This window comes from Phyllostomus discolor, chromosome 6 (assembly GCF_004126475.2).
Source record: "Phyllostomus discolor isolate MPI-MPIP mPhyDis1 chromosome 6, mPhyDis1.pri.v3, whole genome shotgun sequence".
NCBI classification, from domain to species: Eukaryota; Metazoa; Chordata; class Mammalia; order Chiroptera; family Phyllostomidae; genus Phyllostomus; species Phyllostomus discolor.
Window position 1 is genome coordinate 9,615,101 of NC_040908.2, and position 12,073 is coordinate 9,627,173.

The following is a 12,073-nucleotide window of genomic DNA, read 5'->3' on the forward strand; positions in this document are numbered from 1 at the left end:
TGAACAACAGGTTACCTGCTAATGTTGCTGCTGCAGCCAATCCTGCTGCAGTATACGGATCGGTCCCTGGAGGAGCAGCACTAATAATATATGGATTTGGCACAAATGCAGCTGGAGCAAGGCCTGCTGAGAATACACCAGCTATATTTAAGAAGGGGAGAAATAATGAATGAAAATGTCAAGTATGATTTTCTTTATTAAGTAAAAACATTTCTATTCTGAATTTGAGGTGGAGGTAGACAATGTATATAATGGTTTAAATTCTTAGTGATCTTGGACATGTAACGACCTGACTATAAGGTTCTTCTTTTACAAAATAGGCATACTTTATAGGATACTGAGTATAAAATGACTGTCTAGTATCGGCACATAATGTATGTTTAGAACTACAACCTGTATTGTTCAACAGCAGTTTTTCACCCAATATTTATTAGGCCATACTTATCAGCTAGGGATTAATGGCAAGGAAGACAGAGGTAATCTGCCCTGCCAAATCCATCTAGTGAGGAAAACATACAAGAAGCTGGCAATCAGAATACAGTACTAAATGGTATGGGCATAGAGAAGAGGGGCATCTAACAAGCCCTGGAAGGGACAGGTAGGATGGAGTGTGGTTGTAGTGCATAAAATAAAACTGGAGTGCATAAAATAAAACTGTACTATAAAAAGAACAAGGATCAATAAAAACTTCCTGGATTTTATCCTTGAAAGCAACAGGAAAACTACTAATCTTTAAGCAGAAGAGTAAACTGAAGCCCAGTTCTGAGAATATATAGCCAGTAAGGATTCAGTCAAGGCTAAGAAAGACTTGTAAAATATTCATTTGCAGTACTTATTACAGAGAAGAAATCACTGGTATTTAGTAATTACTTTGTACACCTTTAACCATAAGCTACTAAAATATTACTTTGAAAATGTGCTGCCAGAGTTGCCCCTTCTGGAAAATAACTCAGAGAGGGAGAAGGTAAAGAAATAATGAAAAAGAATGTGTTTAAAGTTAAGGAACTATAAAAGGTTCAAGTTTAAGGGAAGGGGCTATGGGTATAAAAGCAGATAAACATAAAATAACTTTTTAAAAAGCGTTCAAAACAAGCATGTACCTTGAAGATTCAGAAACTTAATTCAAATTGTATTATAGTGGCTTTCGAATATTTTGACAGTGATCCTAATATGTAATAATATTCATATTGGCCTAGTGTCCATTTACACATATACACCACAATAATCTTAAAAAAAAAAAATCCTTTTATTATTTAAAATACCATTTGCCAGTTACATTCTTAAACTATGCCCTAGGTCAAAGAATTCAAGATTTTCCTCCAGTTTCTCTCTCATGAATTATCTTCATCACAAGAATGGCAAATGATATATTGGTATTTTAATGTTCTATTCATATGACTGCAAAACCTAAAAGCCGTACAATAATCTATATTTTTATGATTAAAAACGATTGCTTGAAAAAACGCACTGGAGCATATAAAGTGGAAAGCCAAAGTCCTTATGTAACGTCTACTGACGGTATAAACTTCTAATTTTTTTTTAAATTTTAGAAATGACTTTAATAATAGCTCTCTCCATACTTACATTATAAAGCAGATATGAAGTAAGGTTTCAAATATGTGAAAAACAAGGAATTAGTTTGACCTAATGGATATATATTGAAACTTCTGCCAAAAAAATGGAGAAACACGTATTTTAAGCTCACAGATTCACTTAGAAATATTTACAACGTATCAGACACCAAATAACATGCTTGTGTGTATACACATAAATACAGATACATATTTGTATGTTTGCATGCATATATACATGTTTGCATCTGTGTTGACATAAGCATGTATGTATAAATACATATCCTTTTAAAATTTTAAAAGCATATACACACACTTTCATACATTTTATATTCCAGGCTACCACAGCATTTTAAATATAATTTTTTTCACTTGGTAACTGACCAAATCCACCTAGTGAGTTCCCTATGTCAAAGATACTATCTAGTTCATTCTTTTTAATGGCTGCAGAATATGCACTCTACTGTTTAAAAAGAACATGATTTAACCATTTTAGTAGAGGTATATGTATTTGGATGGTTCACAGTCTTTTGCCAAAAAAGATGCTGCTATTATTCCTTTAGTATACAGGTCTCTGTATTATCATCACATTCTTATGAAAATTCACTTAAGTGGGCAAATATATGTAAATTCTTGATTCACATTTCCAGATTATCATCCAGAAAAGTTGTACCAATTTATACTCCTATCTAGAGTAGGAGAATCTACTCACATTCTAGCCAAAACAAAACAGCAAACCTTTAAACAGCTGTCAGTCAAGAGAGGTAAAATGAAGTTTTACACAAGGATAATTCAGTTAGAAAATATCATTCATAAAATTAAATATATGCTAATTCAGAGGTTTCATAGATACCTATTTGAAAATGCAATAAAAAACAGAAGGCCATTTAAAATGACAGTAAAAGATAAAATATGTAGAACTTATCAATATGCAAAGCTACATGAGAAAAATTTTAACGCACTCATAAATAACACAAAAGCAGACTTGGACAAATGTAAATGTATACGTGTCCTGGATAAGAATACTTAATGTCATAAAGATGTTGATTTTGCTCTAAATTAATTTACTATTTTAACCTGAGCCCTGAATTGTGTGGCTCAGTGGGTTGGACACTGTCCTGCAAACCAAAAGATCTCTGGTTCAACTCCCAGACAGGGCACCTGCCTAGGCTGCAGGCCATGTCCACAGTTGGGGACATGCAAAGAGCAACGTATGTTTCTCTTGTGCATGGATGCTTTTCTCCCTCTCCCCCCTGCCTCCATTAATAAATAACATTTTAAAAAAATAAAACAGAAATTTTAACCTGATCTTCTGGAAATAAAATAAGTGAATTTTAAGCTCATAGGAAAGAACAGAAAATTTAAAACTCTGAAGAGTAATAGCAGTAATGACTGTACTAGCCTGCCTCGTATAAACATACCATGAAGCCTCCAGAAATAGAAAGTGTGCCGGCCCCTGAACAGACAAAAATCAGTAAGTTTCTAAGAAAGAGAGGGAAGGGCTAAGTACAGGGATAAAGGAGGCTAGGGGGAAAGAGAAAAGAATCAGGCGCAGCACAGGTGCTGCTATTAGAAGTCATCTAGTAATGTGTAGTTATCTTTGATTAAAACCAAAAATACAATTTGGGCCCTAGGTAGCCTCTTGGAGAACAATACAAAGTTAAGGGAAAAGACCCAACATAGCATATCACCCCCTTCCAGAGATCTGATGTCAGAGAGTATCACACTTTTCAAACTAGGAAATAAATCAAGGTTAGCCAAAATCAGATGGGCATAAAAATAGTTACACGAATCTACACATGTGATAAAATGACATAAAACTATACAAGCACATTTACCAATGTCATATTCCTGGCTTCAGTACAGCACCACAGTTATGTAAGGTACAGCCGCAGAACCTTTGTGCTCTCTTTGCAACTTAAAAACCCCAACACAGACAACACATACTTGACGTCTAGCAGTTCACAAATGTGTCGCTGTAGTAACTCACATTAAAGACTAAAGGTCAAAAACCTTAATGAAGAAAAAAATATTTTTAAACATTTTCTTGGGATGTCTATTTTTTAAACCATTTCAAAAACAAACATTCTGATTTGATAATAGACACAAATAATTACATCTGAATTTCCAAGGGTGTGACTCTCTCAACTTCGCACCGTGAAAAAAACCTTACATGCTGGCAGCTTTCACTGAGTCAGATTTTATTTAACCAAGGATGCAAGTAATAGTCAGAAAAAGTCCTTCCCTACTAAATCTTTACTCCTGTCATATAATCTATTAATCTTTGATCTCGAACTGTTTCAGAAAAGAATGAAACAATACCACTCTGTAAAAGAAAAATGAAACATCTAAACACTTTAACACAGAATTTTCTCCCAGGGTAATCAAAATGCTAACTTACAAAGACTCACCTATGTGTGGCTGCTGAGCCGCGGCTAATGCATACTGCTGCTGCTGAGCTGCAGTTAACTGCTGAACTGTTAGTGCATTAGTCCTTTGGAAGAGCTATTAGGGAAAATATTTAATACAAATGTTAGTGCCAAAGCATTACAAAAATATTCTATTTTAGAAATATTTAAGAAACTGGAAATAGACTATTTTGAAACTTATTTGAATCACCTTCTCAACTACAAGAACATTTTACTCAAGAATTAACACTAGGCGTTCAAAAACACTATCAATGCCTCACAGCACTCCAGGCTACACCACTACAGTTAAGAGGAGCTTCTTTAAAGGAGGGGCATGCTTTACCTGCTGCTGGGAATTGTAGTCAAAAAGGCCTACAGTAGCTCCGGAAGAGTCCATTGGTACCTGATTACCAGGATAGTCAAACTGTAAGGAATCCAGCCCAACTTGTTCCATGGCATCCAGATTCTGAGTTTCAGGATTTGAAAATTCTTCAACAAGTGGTTTATTAACTGCAGGATTAGGAAGAGGCCCCAGTCCTTCTGGGGGATTAGTACTGGGGCCCAGGCGTTCAACTACTTCAGTTGGAGAGGCTTGACGACTTCCTGGAGTACGACTGTACAGACAAAACAGAAAGGTATTATAAGTAAAATAACAAGTCAGAAGTTGAAAGGAGAAATTAGGAAAATCAGAAAAAACAAATGGCTGTAAAAGAGAGTAAATTAGGCATAACCATTTTACTTCATAATATTTTTTTTCCCTAGTCTAAATTCTTCTCAAGAACTGACATGGTTTCATTTTTAAACATTATTAATGAATATTCTCCCCAATTTGAATAGCATAAAGATGTAACTTAATTTTATAGGTAAGAAAATTAGCCAATACCACAACTTAAGAGCTTAGACGACCTAAAAACTGTTTTTCTCAAATCACAAAGAACGGTAGGCACAAACAGCAAAAAGTGACAAACACGGGAAGGTTTGACCCACGTACTCCTGTCCCGCCCACCAGCAGCACGTAATTTTGCCACAGTGTCCTGTTAATAACATTTCAGAAACAAACCGGCCACAGAGGATCCCGTGGCCTCCGTGACTAAGGGTGCAGGATGTAGAATACAATAGAAAAAGGGAGTTGGACTAAGACAGAAGGCTGACTCCTGACTCTGAGGATGATTCTGAGCAGATCATCTCATCATCCAGGCTTCAGTTTCCTTACTGAAGAGACTCAAGAGATGACATCGTGGTTCCAAATGACAGGGACAACAACAAAAAAACCTGTGTGTGAAAACCCCGTACGATATTGTCATCTTTATAACACCAAAGTGTTCCAGTTTAATCAAATCAGAAATGAAAATTATAATATTTATAAAAAATATTTTTCTGAGTAGCCTCCTTATAACTTTCCCAAAAAACCCCCCCAAAACAACAAAAAACCCCATTGGATTAAATATTAAGTAATGATTCTTTAAAAAAAAAATCCCTCATGGTCTAAACTTTAAGAGTTACTTCCAAGATATTTAGGTGAACTTATACATTTTATTTAAAAATCAACCACTGTACATACACTAGAATAAATTTCAAACTCCTTTCCCCTTTAACCATACCTAATTTTTCCTGTGAATATTCCAAAGGTTTATCCCTCAGAATACATGGGGGAAAATAAAATGGAATGTTCCTTAAAATCAGCCTATTAAAATAAAAAAAGGCAACCTGCTATAGCCCTCTCATTCCTTTCAGTTCTACTCCTGTAATGTATATATTGATGATTGATAAGTTAATGTACATGTTAACAATATGCAGCATATTGTTACCATATGGCCACAGCTATTAGTTTAAAATGTTTTTACACTGTCAAATACAATACTGTATCAAAAATAATTCAGAAACAATTTAAATATATACTCCAAATTTAACAGAATAAAATTAAAAGGCTAATAATATAAAGTTCATATTAATATGGAAAAGTATAGCCTTTTGTACAAAACAACTCTAATGTGGCAAAAAGTACAGGATACAACAGAAAAAAGTCACTGTGCTTTCAGTGGTGCTCTTTTCTTGCTATAGTTAATGGTGGATTAACACTTCAATTATAAATAATACTATGAAGGGTCTATCATCAACTCAGTTTTAAAAGCATGCCCTTGACCGAAACTTAGATTAGGTAACAGCAGAGGGGCGAAATCAAGATAAGGTTCTAAAACAAATTGACTAGCATTAATTTTATTTCTTGTTAAAAGAGGTTTACTGGTTTTGGATGCTTTTTTGCACTTAGAACAAATGTAAATGACCCTTTTTAAGAGCCACTGTTACTCTGCTTTTGGTAATGAAAGGCAATGGATATAAAAGCGTACCCCCCATATGTACCTATATTGAGTTAACTGAGATTCCATGTCACAAAATCTCCAAGAAATGGCTCATTTTCAGGTACAGGTCCCAAAGCATCTGACTACTGAACTATAAAGTATAGGAAATCAGTATGAAGAAACAACTCCATAATATTTAGACAGAGGTGCACTGCTTAATCTAAGACCAAAGGCTAGAAGAAAAAACCATAAAGAGGCAACTAAAAAGCTACAACTTACAGAATTCTGAGGTTCAATCTAACTTTTTGAAGTCTCTAATATGTTCCCCACCTCCCAATTTCAGGAATGTTAAGTATCAGCACAAACTCATATAAAGGCCACAAATCCTAAGAGCTAATTAATTGTTTCCTCATTCCCAAGATTAAGAGTTAAATGGGGGGTAGGAGATACAATACAGGGGTAAATAGAGGAAACTCCACAGAAAGGTGCTCTCAAGAGCAACGCCAAGAAGCTTTCCAGGAAAAACCACTCTAAAGTTCACTAGATTTTAGCAGTAAAGAAAAAGTTAAAATTGAGACTACCATATTAGCAGGAAGGTAACAGCAGCTTCTAACATTACTCCTTCAATGGAATGCATTATCTGAGAGAATGTTTTGAAGAATTATTTTTTAAAACAATGGCTCATAATCATTAACTAATATTTCATATAAAAATTAATCTTTCTCCAAATTAACACAAGGTACAAAGGGAAATAAAATAAGCCAAAACTGAAAAAATGTCTGCATCAGTCACATCAATTAACAGTAACAATTCCTAAAGAGATATGCTTTTCTTCTTGAGAAAGTTAAAATCTTACTTAAAATCTTTGCAATCGGCATCCATTCCATTTGGCAAACCTCTGCCATTTATTTTAGAATCATCATCATCTCCTTGTTTAAGATCTCTGTTTTGGTCCTCCTCAAATGGAGAAGCCTTGCCTTTTTGATCTCCTTTCTCAGGTCCATCTGTTTCAGCATCTCTAGTGCCCTGAGGAAAAAGAATCTGTTTGATTCTGAATACATAATAAAACACACAAAAAAGGGCACCATAAGGCGACCTAAAACTACACTATGGTGCATGTGAACAATAAAAGCATTGAATCTTACTTTAATTTTGTGGTCGACTAATTTATCAAAGGCCAAAACTTGAGTACAAACCAATGATTTATAACAGAAGGGCTAAGGCAACCTTAACTATAGCGGTGCTGGAAAAGCAGTAACACCACAAATGAGATTAAAATGCTATTTAATGCATGTATGGTTTTGTTTAGTTACTTTCAGATTAAGTACCATCACAAATAAGCGATTTTAATCTTGCAAATTATGTACCATATTTAGTATAGTTCGATTTTTATAACATGGGTAAGAATATGCATATTCCCGCTGTTCCACATATTCAAGTGGCCAAGAGAAGATGGTAAGAGCACTATCAGCTACACAATTTCCTTTAGCTCAACAAGGGCCAGAAAAATAAACTGATTTAAAGATCACCAAATAACCACTGAGCAATTAATTACTAAATATTTCTTTATTCAAAATACTTACAAAAGTTCCCTTCCTAAATCGAGAGTCCAATTTATCAGCAGGAGAAGAACTTAGCACATATTCTACCATGCTCACGCCAAGGCCTCCACTTTCTGACCGCGGAGACAGTATTGCATTTACTTCACTGTTTCCATGAAAACCCTGTCCAGATCTTCTCTGTACCATAATAGGCTGGGACATTGAATGGTCTGTTTGGAAGAAAGAATGTAATTACATATTTGTACTTTTAACCAAATGTCATTTATACAAATTAATATACTAATGTAAGAAAAATAAGTATACTGTTTTATTTTTAATGTTATTATAATCTTTATTATAAAAAGCTCTTTGTTCTGTTCAGATTCACTGGCCTGGGCACATGTCTTGATAAGCCATACATAAAGAGTCATTTGGTAAAGAACAGATAAAAGCCTGTTTTAAAAAAAATATATGTCAACCAAAAAGGTCAATGAAGAAACATTAATTTGAAAGCTCAGTCACCCATAAATATCTTATTAAAACACACAGGTTCTTCAGCCCTGGTCAGGTGGCTTGGATGATCGAAGCTTCCTCCTGTATACCAAAAGGTTGCAGGTTTGATGCATGGGGTCAGAGCACATACCTAAGTTGTGGGTTAGATCCCAGGTTGGGGTGCGTATAGGAGGCAACCAATGGATGTTTCTCTCTCACATAGATGTTTCTCTCTCTCCCTCCCTTCCTCTCTCTAAAGATCAATAAACATGTCCTCAAGTGAGGATTAAAAAATTAAGGTTCTTCAAACTGATGGCTGCCAGATGGGGTGTGGAGGTGGGAAAATGGGTGGAAAGGGTATAAAGATTAAGATGTACAAATTGCCAGTTATAAAAGCAGTCATGGGGATGTAAAGTACAGCACAGGGAATATAGTCAGTAATAATGTAGTAAGTACATATGTATGGTGTCGGGTAGGTAACAGGTTCATTGCAGTGATCACTTTGTAAGCTATATAAATGTCTAATCGCTATGTATACCTGAAACTAGTATTATATTGTATGTCAACTGTAACTGAAAAATAAGTTCTTTTGGTAATTCATAACATTTCAAACCAAAAACCTTCAGAGACCAATTCTAGAATAAAGGTAACTCCTCCTAAACTGGCAGAGGCATTTCTCAAGTTCACAGCTGTGTCCTGACAGATGCAGAACACATGCTGTCCTGCTATAGGACGCAAACATTAAGTTTGAAAAAACTAGTTATAACATAGAATTTTCTATTCCTGGTGCAAAAACTGAGTATCACCTAAAGAATATTTTAAAGTATGCCTTCTATTGTAGCTTAAAAGTCCTCCATTTATTTTTATTTAACACAAAATTATTCACCTGGTACAAGTACCTTTTCTATGTATTTCTGTGACAGAAGAAAATGCAGTATTTAAGATCTCAGAGTAAATGGAACATAATAAAACATTTGAGGCAACAGTCATACAGATTTGCCAACAAAAAGTTGTTTTTCTTTTTAAAGGAACCAATCAACAGGCTGTCAGCTACCTCTGACTTTTCTGTGAACATGTTCAATACCCAATATTAGGTCTAGTCCTCAAAGGGCTGAACTGTATCATACAGGTACTGTTGTCATTTTATTAACTATAATAGCTTTAAAATGATTGCTACTTTCATTACCATAGTAAAACATTCCTATTTCAGTACCTTTATCCATGAGAGATTAGTCATTATTTTTTATTTGCTCATTCACCCACTTCAAATACTGCCTGTCTCTAATATGTAAGAATATCAAGACAGTCCCTGCCCTCAAAGATTACAGGTTTAGTAGAAGGGAGTCATAATAGAGTAAAAGTGCTTCAATAAAAACAATCTAGTATATTTTAAGAATAAAACAGCCCTGGCCGGTGTGGCTCAGTTGGCTGGAGCTCCTGTAAACCCTAAGGTCGTGAGGTGGATTCCCGGTCAGGACACAGGCCTAGGTTGCCAGTCTGACCGGTTAGGGAGCATACCAGAAGCAACTGATCCATGTTTCTCTCCCTCTCTCTAAAACCAATAAAGCATGTCCTAGAATGAAAATTATTAAAAACAAAACAAAACAGAATAAAGGGGTATCAATCCCTCCCAGTTTTAAGAGTAAATCCCAAAGGGAAGGGCAAGAGTTAAGTGGGAGGAGAAAACCCCACAACACTGGTGAAGTTGAGGGTAGAAAGAGCATTTTAGTTAAGAGAGACAAGCATGTTCCAAGACCTGGAAGTGCCAGAAGAAAATGAAATGAACAATCACAAGTAGTTCAGTTTGGCTGAGAAAATATGTATATGATTAGTGTCCTGTAGTGACGGAAAGAAATCTTTCTTAGAACAACAATTCCTTTAAAACAGGAATGTGTTACTCATGTTTGTACATGCTTGGCAATCAATGTTCAGTAAACAAAGTAATTCATTTCTCATGTCTCCTAGTAAAAGGTAATATTCATCTTCTAAATTTTATCCACACAAAAAGTTAAGTTGAGGGAGGGAGTGGTATAAGGAATTAACTAAAATTATAAATTTGACATTAAAAAGAAATCACAGGGAATGTATGTTGTGCTCAAGATATTCTACTTTAGAATGATTTATAAAACAGTTGATTCTAGTAAGTGAAGTAATTAATCATTCAACCCTCAAAACAAAAATCAAAACATGTCTATCTACCAAGTTTTCAAGCATATGACTTAAAGCAAAATAAGTGCCTTTTCTTTGAAAATGTATCTTGGTCCAAACACCTGAAAATTCTAAATTAAAAGTTTAATCTATGATAATTAAAATCCAGGAAAAAATTCCTTGAGGGCAAGGATTGTATCTCATTTATTTTTGTTTCAGAGTACATCACCTTATTGGTTGAACTCAAAGATAATTCCCATTATTTTAAGGAAATTTTAGTCTAAATTAGTGGTTACCAAAGCTTTCAATCTTGTTCGGTTTTAAATGTAAAGAGTATTAATTGCCTGAGAACACACTGATGGTTGCCAGGGAGGAGGGGTTGAGGAGCTGGCTGATAAAGGTGAAGGGACAAAGAACTACAACTGGTAGTCACAAATGGTCCTGGGATTAGAGTAACAGCATAAGGAATGCAGTCAATAATACTGTAATAATTATGTATAATGCCAGCTGTAATATTGGGGGCACCACTTTGTGAAGTATATGATTGTCTAGCCACAATGCTGTACACCTGAAACTAAAATACAAACCACCACCATTCAAGAGCCCCAGGTGGGTGTGGCTCTGGTGGTTGGAGTGTTGTCCTGTAAACTGAAAGGTCACAGTTTGATTCCTAGTCAGGGCACATGCCTAGGTTGTGAGCTCATCCTGCCTGGGGCTTATACCAGAGACAACCACCGTATTTTGTTGTGTACAATGTGCACTTTTTTTTGCCCAAATTTTTGAGAGAAAAATAAGGATGGGCATTATACATGGGTAATACCTGAAGTACCTTGTATCTATCTGTTCTTGTGTTTTGTCATTATGTTATATAAAATTTCTCATACCATAATATGTTCAAAAATAAATGCTAAGATTCCTTTAGATAACAAAAAACAAGTATCTAAATACAAATAAATAAAAAACTGAATTGAAAAAATAAAACAAAACATTTTTTCCCCTAAAAGTTTGCGCCAAAAACACAGGTGCACATTATACATGGGAATGCATTATAAACAGCAAAATTCATGTTTCTCTCGTGCATCAATGTTTATTTCCCTCTCTTCCCCTCTCTCTCAAATCAATAAGCATGTCCTTGGGTGATGATTAAGAAAAAGAACAAGAACAAAAAAATAGAGCATTGATGGCTAATATTTTCTAGCATTTCCTAACTTTTGGACAATTATTTTAGTTTTCTTTAAAAGTACAAAGGACATTCAAATCTTTTAATGTATCTTAATGATTAGAGAATAAGGAACCACCTGGTCATTTATACTCACAATGTATAGTTGACTTGATAATTATCAACCAAATTTGTTTTTATGTTACTTTGGTCATTTTCTATAGTTTTAGCAAGCTGCATTAAACACTCAATTATAAAAAGAGAAAAGTTATCGGTAAAATACATGTTGATAGTTTCATGTGTACATCTCTCAAATTTCCCTGATCAGAAACATTTAAAAGTATAATATTATTTTAATATAACTATGCTCTTTAACTTATCAATAAATATTGTCACTTCTATATACCAGTTCCTTTTCTCTTAAACATTTCTTTTACCTAAGTCTCTTTCCACT

The 12,073-nt window shown here is 34.7% G+C and overlaps 1 protein-coding gene across 11 annotated transcripts in view; it reads right to left on the bottom strand.

The window, feature by feature from the left end:
- Window positions 1-12,073, bottom strand: part of PUM2 (pumilio RNA binding family member 2) — a 90,473-nt gene that overhangs the window by 48,643 nt on the left and 29,757 nt on the right. For 10 of the 11 annotated variants that reach the window (XM_028516257.2, XM_028516256.2, XM_028516255.2 and 7 more), the window contains 5 exons: window positions 7,863-8,050; window positions 7,136-7,305; window positions 4,323-4,593; window positions 3,983-4,076; window positions 16-141 (listed from right to left, as the gene is read on the bottom strand). In XM_028516257.2, the coding sequence (XP_028372058.1) occupies window positions 16-141; window positions 3,983-4,076; window positions 4,323-4,593; window positions 7,136-7,305; window positions 7,863-8,050 (849 nt within the window). Of the gene's footprint in view, window positions 1-15; window positions 142-3,982; window positions 4,077-4,322; window positions 4,594-7,135; window positions 7,306-7,862; window positions 8,051-12,073 lie in introns of those variants that run through there. The other variant, XM_036027692.1, reaches the window with a different exon arrangement.